The 14,346-nt window shown below is 33.2% G+C and overlaps 1 protein-coding gene across 37 annotated transcripts in view; it reads right to left on the bottom strand.

Moving 5' to 3' along the window:
• Positions 1 to 14,346, bottom strand: part of LOC120328603 (uncharacterized) — a 69,453-nt gene that overhangs the window by 43,500 nt on the left and 11,607 nt on the right. For 13 of the 37 annotated variants that reach the window (XM_078114267.1, XM_078114268.1, XM_078114304.1 and 10 more), the window contains exons 15-35: positions 14,198 to 14,338; positions 13,902 to 14,057; positions 12,998 to 13,246; positions 12,511 to 12,627; positions 11,816 to 11,956; positions 11,226 to 11,372; positions 10,202 to 10,936; positions 9,890 to 10,024; positions 8,483 to 8,539; positions 8,066 to 8,131; positions 6,564 to 6,626; positions 6,092 to 6,154; positions 5,629 to 5,691; positions 4,701 to 4,763; positions 3,969 to 4,031; positions 3,507 to 3,572; positions 2,867 to 2,932; positions 2,216 to 2,281; positions 1,696 to 1,761; positions 713 to 778; positions 312 to 371 (exon numbers count right to left, since the gene is read on the bottom strand). In XM_078114267.1, the coding sequence (XP_077970393.1) occupies positions 312 to 371; positions 713 to 778; positions 1,696 to 1,761; positions 2,216 to 2,281; positions 2,867 to 2,932; positions 3,507 to 3,572; positions 3,969 to 4,031; positions 4,701 to 4,763; positions 5,629 to 5,691; positions 6,092 to 6,154; positions 6,564 to 6,626; positions 8,066 to 8,131; positions 8,483 to 8,539; positions 9,890 to 10,024; positions 10,202 to 10,936; positions 11,226 to 11,372; positions 11,816 to 11,956; positions 12,511 to 12,627; positions 12,998 to 13,246; positions 13,902 to 14,057; positions 14,198 to 14,338 (2,649 nt within the window). The remainder of the gene's footprint in view (positions 1 to 311; positions 372 to 712; positions 779 to 1,695; positions 1,762 to 2,215; positions 2,282 to 2,866; positions 2,933 to 3,506; positions 3,573 to 3,968; positions 4,032 to 4,700; positions 4,764 to 5,628; positions 5,692 to 6,091; positions 6,155 to 6,563; positions 6,627 to 8,065; positions 8,132 to 8,482; positions 8,540 to 9,889; positions 10,025 to 10,201; positions 10,937 to 11,225; positions 11,373 to 11,815; positions 11,957 to 12,510; positions 12,628 to 12,997; positions 13,247 to 13,901; positions 14,058 to 14,197; positions 14,339 to 14,346) is intronic. The other 24 variants (XM_078114275.1, XM_078114293.1, XM_078114288.1 and 21 more) reach the window with 21 other exon arrangements.

The following is a 14,346-nucleotide window of genomic DNA, read 5'->3' as shown; positions in this document are numbered from 1 at the left end:
AAAAACTCTCATAAAACTATTAGCTCATGGATATCATGTACAATTCGGGCAAGCTTGGAAGTGGATTGACAGCATTTTACATAATTTGCCATTCAAATCAACCATGACTGCAGTTAAATTGAAGTGTAGTTCATACATGACACAATATGACTGAAAAGAAAGTACTTATAGATTCTTTTTTTAATAAATTAAGGAAAGCTAACGACAATTTTAACTTTAGTAGTTACTTGATCTAAATTTGAATGTTGTTTAAATATTTATGATTGAAAACAGGTAAGCATCACAATTTTTAGTCTATTCATAATTATTACCTTTGCTGTCCAAACCAAATGGTGGCGGAGGTGGTGGGAACATAGGAGGTGGAGGGTATGCTAAAATCAATGTTATTATTCACACAGATTAATAAAAATTCAAACAAATTAGATATTTATTTGAACATGCTCAAAAACTCTCATAAAAATATTAACTCATGGAAATTATGTACAAGTTGTAATCTTAACTTTGCTACTGAGTTAAATCAAAATTGATTGACAAAATATTTTTCTACAATGTCTCACTGATTCTACCTATACTCAAAATTTTTTTCAATAATGTTCATCCGTTATTAGTTGAGCAAATTTAATAGATTTGGTAGACCATGATAATGACTAACTTGGATAAATAATGGGATAATTTGTGAATAAATACTTGTAAACTATTGGTTTCAGATTACCTTCTCTCTCGTCCAAACCGAACGGTGGTGGTGGAGGTGGCGGGAACATCGGTGGTGGATAGAATTCTTAAATTAACATATTCAAACACATAACACATTAAATTCATAGCATCAGGCATGCAAGGCATATCCAAGTCCAATAATACATCTGAAGTACCTCAAATCCTATGATTTTTATTGTTACACTAATTGAAGTATGCATTATTCTTTAAAGGGTTGTTATTAGGGCTGGGCATTTTAAATCGAATATTCAGATCGAATTGAATAGTAAATTAAATTAAATGTTGTTTTGTATTGTTATTCATCGGTCAGGGTGAATCTTTTTTTTTTTGAACTATTTTATAAAATGCAATTCTGGCATAGGGCACATCTGGCACTCTTTTCTTTGGAGTGAGTTTTTGAAGAAATATGTTATCGATTGTGTGTGAACAGTCTGAGTGATGGTTTCGATGTTTTCAGTAATTTATGTGTCTGGATGATTCATTACAGTAAAAAAGTTACATATATTTACATCAAATTACATCTTCCAAGTATTCAAGATTCGATTTCATTCGGAAAAAAATATTTAATTCGATTCTAAAATCATCACATATTCGAAATTGCCCAACCCTAGGTATTATATAACGAAATAATAGAACTTGGAACTTTGTAATTCCAATGCACATTATGTAAGAAATTAGAGTTTTTTAGAATTACGTAATCTGTTTTGAAATTACCAGGTGAGTATATTTACATAATGGGCAGAAGAACTTGTTGTTCTGAACTTGTTTCATTTATCACAATTTGTATGATTAAACTAGAAATTCTATCAAATTAACTGAAGATATTAGTTAAATTCAAGCCCATATATGGTTATAATACCAGATTGGAAATCGCACAGGCAATGTTAGTGTCACATTAAAACAAGTTACACACAAATCTTGCAATGAATTCGTAAAAGTAACATAAAATAAATCCTCCATGAATAAGTACAAACAACAAACCTTGTTCCGAATTTTCCAAACCGAAAAACGGTGGTGGGAACATAGGAGGAGGAGGAGGTCGTAATCCTGAAAACATAGAGTATCTCATGTTAATGTCAGATCAAAAATCATATTATAGCAAAATCAGCAATCAATGCAGTGTTTTAGTATGTTATGGCAAAACACTGCTAAAATCGGAGTTCAAACGCTAACTTAGTAGGAGGACTCTTAGTAATCATGAAATTACAGTTTCTACAGTTCAGTAGTTTCCAAACTAATTCAAGGGTAAATTTTCCTTTTTTACTTAGAGCTGTAGCGACATAGTGCTTTTTATGATGATCTTATACCAGCAGGCTATTTTTGTCTGCCAGCATGAAAACTTCAGGTTGTTTAGTGATGTATGAACGCTGGAAACATGAATCAATCAACAAGCATGTGTGTGGAGAAGTCATAACTATTATTGTTTATAACTGATACAAAACTGGAAGGGAATGAATTTTGGAAACTTTCTATCATGAAAAAAATACCCGCCGCAATTTACCTGAATTTAGTTTCTCAAAGTCAAAGAATGGTGGTGGAGGGAACATTGGTGGTGGAGCAATGAAACCTGAACCAAATATTTCACTTGTTAATTATGTTGACATCATAGTTAATATTCCTAAGCAATAATATATTTTGAACAGTAAAACTGTCTCTTGCTGGTGTCTCATCCAAGCTCGTTAGCAAGTTTGAATTTTTGAAGAATTTATATTTGTATTCATGTAGATCCATTCCAAATAAGCTGTAATTAATTATTCCTGTAAATAAATTGTTTCTTTGGTTGGTCTGTCAGAATCTTCAGCCCAGCCCATTCTGAGCAAATTAGTCACGTTTTTACTCTCATATAATGAGAGTGAAAAAAAAATCATAGATTATGTGTTTTTAAAGGTGTGTGAGATTAATTACAAACTTGTTAAACATGTTTATAACCAAATTAATGAAACACACGGTTATCAAAATGCAACTCCAAATGCACATGCAGAATGAATTGTTATTGAGTCCTGATTTTGTGAGATTGATAACGTTACATTGATTTTTGTACTCTTCTCACAATGTAAGCGTAACAAAAATACATTGTTTTTGTAATATCGAACCTAAATATAGTTAATACTATTCTAATTGAAACATACTAGACAAAAAAACTACTAAATACCTTCTACAAAATCATCCAAACCAAGCGGTGGTGGTGGAGGGAACATTGGTGGTGGATAAAACGAAGCTAAAGTGATCAAATGTGATAGTTATAAAATAAATGATACTATATTGTAGAATCTACCTGACAAAACTAATTTATTCCTACTTTGTACTATAAAATCATTAATATGCATCAAATACACATTTTTGACTTGACTTCAGTGAAAATTCAAGTACGAGTTTAGTGTATCTATTTATAGGTTAGCTAACAATTGGTAATTTAATATATTAAATAGTATGATTGGAATAAAACATTGAGGATCATCAAATTTTAATTCAGACTTTTTTGATTAAACTTGGTTAAGATTGATGAAGAAAACACAGAATTATTTCATATTGAAGCTCTCACACAATTGTCATTCATAAACTAGTCAAATTTGAACAGTAGCGGGGAAAGTTACTATTCATATTTAGTGTCATGCAATAAATAGATTTAATGTTGAAAGTGACAGTCCAACATAAATTTTCTGAGACAGCATATAATTCAAATAAAATTGTTATTTAACTTTTTTTTATATAATAGTATATGATTTCTGTTTTTGTCCAATTGCTGCGACCAATTTATTTTATGAATAAAACAAGATTAGATAGAGTTATACCTCCGATACCATCCTGAAAGCAAAATGGTGGTGGAGGTGGAAACATCAGTGGAGGAGATATTGTCACTAAAAATTAGATTTCGTTAAATTTTCACAAGCATCACAAACGCAGCATGCAAAAAAATTAAACAAAATCTAAATCAATAATAATATGACTCATTTGACAACACAATAGCTTTATTCGTAAAAAGTTTTGATGATAGATTGCACTAAGTGATGGTATTAGATAGTTTAAGAAAAAAACTTGAATATCTCGACTCTCGAATTCTGAAGAATGAATTGAAGGTAGAAATATTAGTGTATATTTTTGCTAAAATTAAGTTGAATAAATAAGCATGCATTACAAAAGTAAACACTCCTCTTTATGGCTGAAAGTTGTCTTTCTAATTGAATTTGTTTTCAGAATTTGCTATTTCCAAAGAAATTTCAACCATATTTATTTCAATCAATAAAATAAGATACCTCTGACGATATCCAAGCCAAATGGTGGTGGAGGTGGGAACATTGGTGGTGGTGATATTGTTGCTAGAATTAAAATTAGAATCAAATCACAAACACAACATGCAAGTTCAGTAGAGTAACTTTCAGAAAGATGCAAAATTTAAACTATTGCCACAAAATTACATGAAAATCGGTAAAATGTGATGATTACTCATAAAATATTTTCTAGTTAGTTTACAATAGTTTACAAAATTGGTGGCAGAGATATTGTCGCTAAATTTAAGTTTAAGTGAGTAAAATACAGGTACATTATAAAATACACCATGCAAAAAATAACTAGGCTATTTGTAAAACCAATAAAAACAACTTCAGGATAATTTTTTTGGAAAATTTAGAAAAGCTATGCTGAAGATATGGAGTAGTAGAAATATATTATGTATCTTATTTCTATAGTGAAAAAAGGGGGCTCCCGAAGTATGCGAACCAAGATGGGGGACATCGGAATGTAATATGTGTACTAGGTTAGGGTTAGGCCATAATTTTAGCTATAAATACTACGGGAGGCTCTTGGCTAGTCTTCGAACTGATAATAGGACTAAAATAGGGAAAATTGGAAAAAAATTATCGCCTTACCCTAACCTGTTACCCATGTTACGTTCCGATATCTGCCATCTTGGTTCGCATACTTCGGGAGCACCGAAAAAAGTCTTCAATATTACCAAAATATCAAAAAGTGTGTTAAAAAAAAGATACCTCCTTTGTTATCCAAACCAAATGGTGGTGGAGGTGGGAACATTGGTGGTGGTGATATTGTTGCTAGAATTAAAATTAAAGTTAAATCATGAACACACCATGCAGGTTCAGTAGAGTAACTTTCAACAAGATGCAAAAAAACTACTGACACAAAATTACTTGAAATTGGTAAAATGTGTTGGTTACCCATAAAATATTTTCTAGTGTGTTTACAATAGTTCTTCTCGATAAATGTGACAGCTAAAAGCTTTATCGAGAACATTTTTATGAAAGAAAAACTGGTTGCAGGACATTTTTAGATTCACATAAATACCTCCAGCATCATTCTGTAGACTCGTGTAGAGTAAATAGTGGTGGAGGTGGAAACATTGGGGGTGGATATTTTGTCACCAAATTTAAGTAAATAAATATGCATACATTATAAAACACACTAAGCGAAAGTTAACTAGGCTATTTATAAAACCAATAAAAAAAACTTCAGAATAGTTTTTTTATTTTAATTTGAAAAATTTAGAAAAGCCATATTGACAATATAGAGTAAAGGAAATAAATTATATTATCCATCCCATCTATGGATCTGGTTACTATATTGAAAAGAGTCCCCAATGTTATCGGAAGATCAGAAAGTGCAGTAAATAAGATACCTCCTTTGTTATCCAAACCAAATGGTGGTGGAGGTGGGAACATTGGTGGTGGGGATATTGTTGCTTGAAGTAAAATTAGAATTACATCACAAGCAATATGGTACATGCTAAATCAAAATCAAAATGGAAACATGTTAAATCAGTTAAAACAGTGAACCTCACAGTGATATGAGTTGCTCGTGAACAGTTAATCAATTAAATGAATTTTAGTTCAAGAGAATGTATATAGGTTCATTCTTCAGTCCAAAAGAATGAATGTAAAAATAAACATTTGCACAATATACCTCCGTTGTCGTCCATACCAAATGGTGGCGGAGGTGGTAAAAATGGTGGTGGCGAAATTGTCACTAAAATTAAAATTAGGTTAAAGACACCAAACAAAACATGCAAATCATTTTTATTTATCAGAACAACAATATTTTTTTTTCAATTGTAAACATTTATTAGTGTAATATTTTGTGCATATAAACTATGACCTCCTAGATCTAATTCTAACAAATAAGCGCTAACTAGTATCAATGTGTCCTAAATAGAATCAATGTTGATGCTATGTCAAATCTGTGGAAATTTTCTCTGGATAATTATGGCTAGTAGTTGCGAAATATTGAGGATTTAGGATAATTCGAAGTGGTCTATCTTCGTAGATTTGTTATATACTTCGTCTACTCTAGAGTCCATAGGCCAACCAAATTTATTGACCTATACAAAATAATATTTGAAGACAAAAAAAATATATCAAAGGAATACCTCCAACGTCATCCAAACCAAATGGTGGTGGAGGAGGAACCATTGGTGGTGGTGATATTGTTGCTAAAATCAAAATTGTATCAATTCACCAAAAAATTATGCAAAAATTGAGCAAAGATTCCAGTTATTCTATATTTTTGTGTTATAAGTTATAGGGTATTTCGTAAGATTCAAGTTGTCATGTATTGAAACATTGTTGTTTATATCACACAGAACAATGCTGAAATATTGTTAATAAAGCATAATATCTGCCTTGGTTGGGAATATACACTGCCAATCCAACACATGTAGTAGCTAGGAAAGATAAGTAACAAACACCCATAATTATAGACATACAAAACCTCATATTTGCCCAAGAATGACAAATCATGGATAAAAAGACAGCTTACATGAAACAATATATTAATTGACAAAGCACAAAATTAGTACAAGATCGAAGACCAAATTACATAAATCTTGTACTATACTCTACCTAGATCTTCATCATCGAAAATTGGTGGCATCGGTGGCATTGGTGGTGGAGGTAGAATAAAACCTAAAAACAATTATCCAGTCATAAAAATAGTTATTTCCTATGATTTGCTTTCTAGTGAAAAATTAATTCTATTTGGTGAATTTTTCTATCTAAATCTACCGATAATCTCTGCGGTACTATAATAAATTAGAAGCGAATTATGTATTCTCAAGTTAAGTGACAATATTCAAGTACTGAACTTCAGAGATTGCTGTGTAGTAAGTGGCGGATTATGCCCCTTTGGTTCCGCCAAGCACTGAAGACTTTGGTGCCCCCTTATGTGTAATTTAATTATAAAAACAATGAACCAGATAAATGTATTATCCATTAGAAATAATCACAACCATCAGTAAATAAAACAACTTTTACGATCATTTTTAGGTTTTTCACCTGGTCACTTTGTAATTGTTGAAAGAGAGTACAACAGCCCGAAAGTTTATTACTATCGTGTATTTTGTTTTTTAAGTTTGGCCCAAGCCTCATTTAATTGGGCTTGTGTTTTTGTGTGCGTGCTGGTGGGCAGGCACATGAGATACTTCATGTTTTAAACTTTTTTGTAGGTTTTGCTTGCCCTCCAGAATTCTCCATTTTAAATTTAGGTTTGTTATGGAGTTTTCGAAATAAACTATCTATCTATCTATATTATATATAACCGATATATATATCGGCAAACACGCAATATCGGGCCGATATATCAGTTGAGCTCTAATCCCGAGGATGTGTGACAATAAAGATTCATGCCTCCAGTCTCAACGTGAATCGAAATACCAAACAATACCAATACAAGTCACAGGTGGATAGAATTATTGGACAAACATTGGTAACGAAAGTGAAAAAGAAATCAGAAAATGAATAAAAAAATTATACGAAATTGTCTATCTTCATCATCATCTAGCGGTGGTGGTGGTGGCGGTAGTAATGGTACTGCGATTACATAAAATAATGATAGTACAGTGCAATCACAGCTTCTTAATTTTTAAATTATTAAATAGCTAATCGTGTTGATTGGATATAATTAACCGAAATTATTTACTACTTGGTCTACTACAGCTACTACGTAACTAGTTTATCGCACAAAAATAAGAAAAGTTACTAAACAAATATCGGTAATTGTTTATGTAGGTACCTCATGCAATCAGAAAAAATTCAGAAGGTTGACCATTTGTTTTTGATCCCATGTCAATGATATATTGAAAAATAAATCAACAAAAGCCGTGATTAAAAAACAACCAATCGGTGTCTTCACCAAGGTATTACATAAATTCCCCAAATTTATTACGTCCGACAGTTGTACAGTAATTTCTCGTTAGTCTAAAAGTATTTACAAACAAACCAAGAAATCACTACTTGAATTAAAACCAATTATACTGCATTGAAACAAGTTTCAATGATATGAATACAGATTAAATATACTTTAATGTGTGTTTTCAATAAAGGATCAAAAAGAACAGATTTTCTACCTGTGTCGTCCTCGTACAATGGAGGGGGTGGAGGTGGTGTTGGTGGTGGCGGCAATACTATTGTGACTAAATAGAATTGAATGGTTGATTATGATCATTGGCTTTATTGTATTGTATTGTACTCAAATTGCGTCTAGAAAAGCAATTAAAACAACTTGGATTTTTAGTTTAGGTATTGTAATAGCGTAACTAAATAATTAAAATGTAGGTATAACAATTAAATCATCTACAATTACAGAATACACAAATACTACCAAATTCGTTTCAGCAATTATACTACATAAAACTAAAATCACGTCAAGCGAAATGTTAATTATCGTTCAAGGATATTACCATGAACTCACTACATTTTTTCACAATAGTAATATATTTTCTACCGTACAATAGTATTAACGTTTTATAGAAAAAAATGTTTACCATTGGTGGTTGGTGTAGTAGGTGTTGGTGTTGTTGTCGGCATTGGTGTTGTGACTTCTAAACAGAAATAAGTCGCAATAAATTAAGGAAAAAATTAATTGTTTCCTGTGAGTATTAATCGTAACTATTGTAAATTCCAATCTGTTGAACAAATATTTGCAAAATTTCAAACGACCTTAGCCCTAGATTCGATTGGAGACGAATTACTTTCTAAATACTCGTATTTGTCTCAGTAGGGTGTATGTTGTGTGTATGTTCACTTTACAACAAAATTCTGCCTGATGTGGGAACAGTACTTCACAATCGTTTTACAAACAAGAAGTACGTTTTTCCAAGCATTATATTTTTGGACACGTTTAGTGGACATAACGATCGTTTTGTTGTTATGTTGTTCTTTGACACTTTTTGGACACCTAGTGGAAATATTAAAAAATGCTTTTCTCTTTGATTACTGGACCAATTGCTTTGAAATTTTTACTTTTATTTATTTCAAATATTTCTGTCAGCTCTGTGAGATTTGTTTTTGTTTGCTATGACGTCACTGAACGTTCTGCCGACATCGGACGCCATTTTGTGTCCGACTGTACTGCTTCGCTTGGTGTGAATATATTTGTAGACTGTGACCTGACGGTACGGTAAACCGTACTGTACTGCGAACAGACGTGTCCATATATTTGGGCGTAGCTCTCTTGTTACTTAGTTGATCACCAAGCGTGATTTCGGAATAAAAACTTGTTGTTTGTAAGATGATATGTTTATTGGAGCTGGGCGTTCATGATAACCCAAACCCAATATTTGGTTTATTTTACTCGATTTAAAGATAATCTAACAGACTTACTCGCTTATACGGAATACGTTAACGTTACACGTAAATCGCAGTACCATGTAAAGAGGAATATGATTCCATACATATTGCCCGTGTTACGGATCACTACCATTGTTAAAACCGCTGTTGCCACAACACTACCGGTTACCAAGGTAAATTTTCAAGGCTGAATGGATTTCTACAATCTCACAACAATAAATTGTCACGCGATCAAGATTTATATCCATAAAGTTTTACGTCGTCGAATTTGATTTTTGTTCATGTTTTCTTGAGGCGGTATAAGCACTATAAGGCAAACACATTTATACAGCATATATATGTTTTCATACTGTACGGATATGACAATTCAAATAGTTATTGAGACGTCATATTCATTCTTACTTCAAATTACTATTGAATCGCTGAACCAATCTCTCAATAGTGATAAATCGGTATTTGGATTGGGTAGGGTGGTGTGCATATGGCAGCATAGTTCATATTTTAAGGTCAATTTTCTTTATATGTTCTATTGGCCTCATCGTGACGTTTATTCACAATTGACAAAAACTGCGACGATAAAATGTGCATCATTATATACAAACCTATTTCAGTACAATTGTTGATGCCATCTCCCTCATATCCTTCATTACATCTACATTCACGAGTAACTGGCATTGTTTCCAGGAATATGCATGTGGCAAATTCGTGACATTGATCCGAACATGTAGGAATATCCACTAAACGTAATAAAGAATACAATGATCAAATTATCTCAAATAAATGAGGGGCCAATGAACGATGCATATTGTTAAAAATTCAGTGAAACCTCTTTCCTCTGGCATTACTGGGATTATTTAGTTGAATTACTCATTTTTGATACGAAAACAGAGGTAATCAAGCTGCAATAGACTTACATCCGCATTTGTTGTTATTCCGAACGTATCCATCAACACAGATGCATTGAGCAGATCCGTAAGTGTTATCACACTTTTCATTTTCGTCGCAGGAATGCACTGGTTCGGTCTCGCACTCATTTATGTCAGTGCAATTTACTCCATCTCCAGTGAAACCATTCACACATTGGCACTGGAAGGAACCAGGCGTATTCGAACAATTTGCTCTCGTGTGGCAATTCGATGTCTCAAACATACATTCGTCAATGTCAATACAACTTGAATTGTAAGGCGGTCCCGTGTAGCCTTCCCGACATTGACAAGTGTAACCGTTTGTAACGTTCAAACATGTTGCGTCTACACTGCAATCATTAGTGATGTCATTGCTACATGGATTACCATCACAGGTTGCGTCAGCTGGACAATTGCATTCAAAAGAACCATCGGTGTCTTTGCACGTTGCTGGAGCAACACAAGGGTTGTTGTCACATTCATTTACATTATCACATTGTCCGCTTGTCTGGTTGAAAGTGTAACCATTGTCACAGCGACAAATATACGAACCGGTTGTATCAATGCAAGTAGAATGTGACGGACAAGGTGAATCTATTTTGCACTCGTCGACATTGGAGCATTGACTAATTGCATCACCACTGTATCCCTCATCACATTGACATTGGTAAGTTCCGAGGGCGTTTTCACAATAAGAATTATCGGGAGCGCAAGGAAACGTTTCAGCAGAACACTCGTCGATATCTATCAACATGATAATGATTATAATTTATGAAAAAGAACTCATTTCCAGCGATTAAAATTGGCTTCAGGTGAGAAGAAAAAGTTGAAAAATAACCATTGCCACGGTTGACGACTTGGCACCTCGGTTTATAAGTTTAGTGTTAATATTTGAAATTTAATCTTGTATTAAAATTGTCCACATTTTCACAAAGTCAAATTAGGTCGACCAATTTTTTTAGTTTAAGATTAAGCTAGATAAAGTTCGAAAATTTGATTCGTAAAATTAGAAGACTATAGAATAATGCTTCACCTGTGCAATTTCGGCCTGGATTTTCTGGATCATTTTCAATAAATCCTTGTTTACAAGCACAACTGTAAGTTGCATCCACATTAACACAGTTTGATATTGTAGTGTTGCAATCATGTCCGCCATTTTCATTGGCACATTCGTCATGATCTATCATACAAATATTCACTTTGACCTCCTAGTGTGACACATAATCACGTTATAAACTATTATGAACATGCATACATATCCACTGATCAGTTTTTAATAAGTGAATACCAAACCAAGCTTTAAACAGCAATGTTTCGGAGAATATATTCTGAATAAAGTACATGACCGTAGCACATGATACTTTCTCTATAATATAATCCCAAAATCATATGCCATATCACAAATTTGCAGGCACGAAACTGAAAGAACAATTTTTTCTATGGTCTAAAACGCTACTCAGATGTTATTTGCTTGTACAACTTCTCACACTGATATTTCCTTCATTTTCAGCGTCTTATATTCTCCCAGGCTATAAATAACCGTGTTTGATTGTCGGGTGCTTGAACACCCGCCAATGAAAAATGATTAAACCGGATTAGATGGAATAAAATCAAGTTACAAACCTGTGCATGAGCCAGGACCTAATCCGTTACCATACCATCCAGGCTTGCATACACAAACAAACGTTCCTTCTTCATTTTTACAATCTGCATTTTCGTCGCATGGTTTAGAGTTGCACTCATTTACATCTTCACATGGATCACCTTGTAAAATATTTGTAATGATTGAAAAAAAATAATAGAAGGTCACTGATGGAGTCACGGAATCACGCTATTCGAACAGATGACTTTCGGCTTAAGTTTCCACTATCTTGATTGAGATTCTACTTAAGATGGACACAATGGACTTGAGTATGCTATGAATCAATAATTCAAATCATTGAATAACCCATTTGAACTTGCCTCTACGGAAATATAATTTTATAGTCTTGACTAGGTCAATAAATTATTATGTGAGACCTAACTTAATGGGTGTTCATTAACATTTTAACTGAAACTCTCTTTAAATTTTCATAGTTTTCAAATAGTACTTAGAGACAGATTCAGCTTGCGAGGACTCGATAAATATGAATTGGCACTATGTTTGAGGCAGTTCAAGTTACCAGGTTAAAACATAGTTCAGAAGTTCAAAAATACATTGTACAATGTGACACGAAGATGAAAGAAAATCATTTTTTCTTTTATACCATATTAAATTTGTAACCCATAAACATGCCTTTCAATTACAGCAATTAAACGACGACAAAAATCTAGTTTACCCGCATATCCATCCAGACATTGACAAGTGTATGATCCTTCGTTGTTTTCGCAGTAACTTTTCGAATTGCAAATGGCAGTGTTGTCCGAGTCGTCTTCATTTTCACATTCGTCGATATCTATAATAAAACATCATTGGCCATACAATAAGAATGCGCGTTTCACAGTTGATTGTTTGGTTTGGAACGGAATCAAAAGTCATCGAGTTTTGGGCATTTATATGATTATAAAAAATATTAATAGCCACATTTTACAAATACTGTGTCTATCAAGCATGTTATGTGAAAATCCATTTTTTCATCATCAAAAAAATTTTTTTTTTCAAATAAAAAGTTTACCATATAAATGTTTTTTTCCTATCATTGTTCTTTTCTTGTCCGAAAAATTCTGGCTTTGGTCATTACAGAATCAAATTTGTGTGATGCAAAACCTTTGAACCACTTCAAAATTTCACAATGCAATATTATTACAAAGAACCAATAACAATACCTGTGCATCCACTTCCGGCTTTCTGTCCGTCCCCTTTATATCCGTCATTACATGCGCATGTAAATGAACCTGCAACGTTGGAACAATTTGCACCAGCGTGGCAAGGATTTGAGTCACATTCATCTATGTCGATACATGTAGATCCGTTAATATAGAACCCATCATAACAATCGCAAACGTACGATCCGATGGTATTTCTACAATTTCCGTAACCACACGAGATCGAATCAAGCTCACATTCAACAATATCTGAAACGATAAAATAAACTAATTCAGGCGGCATAAATGATACTGTGTAGAGAAATTCATAAACAGTGCAGACAATACAAGTACATACGTATATAATAATGAATGTTATGGTCTTATCTTAATCGGTTTCTTCACGAATCAATTAAAACTAGTCTTTAATGTAATTCTGCCTCCTGGCCAACCGATTTTTGAACGAAGTTCAGTTAACTCTGTCTATTAGGAAGGTAATGGTAAATTTGGAAATTAGCATTCAATAATAAAGCTTCGCAGGGCTGTGCCTGTGTGCCTTTAGAATCTCTGTAATTTTTGTTAAGAAACAAGAATCTACAGAAGCCATGTTACACTTGGTACACGGGTACGAATATTAGAATCCGTTATATAGTTTACTTAATCATATTGCTCACCACAAGACTACCATTCCGTGTTTCTATTTTGATTACATTATTCGGACCCTCTGAAGTATGCACATCAAGATGGCGCACAACCTGAACTCAAGTAGTGTACCAGGTTAGGGTTCAGGTTGTGCGACGTCTTGGTGCGCATACTTCAGGAGTACCCATTATTCTATCACAATTACAACAATACTTCTAACTCTTGCTAAGGTTGGTAAAATGCCATAACAGCTGTACAAATTAAGATGATACTGCGATAATACCTGCGCAGTTTTGACCAGGATTTGAAGGATCCTCATCCGTGAAACCATCCTTACATTGGCATTCAAAACTACCAAAGGTATTATTGCAAGTCGAAAAATCTGGATTGCAATCATGCCCACTTGTTGTATTAAAATTATAATCGCATTCGTTGGTATCTAGTAAACAAAATTGGATTAGATTTACATTTTTTACATTTGCAAAGTGTTTTCTTACTATTCATACTACATTTCGAGTAATATACAATTACCATTTCGAGTATTATACAATTGAAAACCCAATGTTGTTATTAAATTACCTGTAATGTTGTATTGCGGGCAACCATCGGTAAAATTTTTGCACAACAGTTGATATAACGCATCAAAATATGCCTTGCAAACTTCGGGAGACGCAGATGGGCAAGTCAAAATCAATGAATTCGTCCCTTCATCTTCGTCTTCTGTAAAT

This window comes from Styela clava, chromosome 7, assembly GCF_964204865.1.
Source record: "Styela clava chromosome 7, kaStyClav1.hap1.2, whole genome shotgun sequence".
NCBI classification, from domain to species: Eukaryota; Metazoa; Chordata; class Ascidiacea; order Stolidobranchia; family Styelidae; genus Styela; species Styela clava.
The sequence above is the reverse complement of the archived record's forward strand: the minus strand, read 5'-3'. Positions and strand labels throughout refer to the sequence as shown.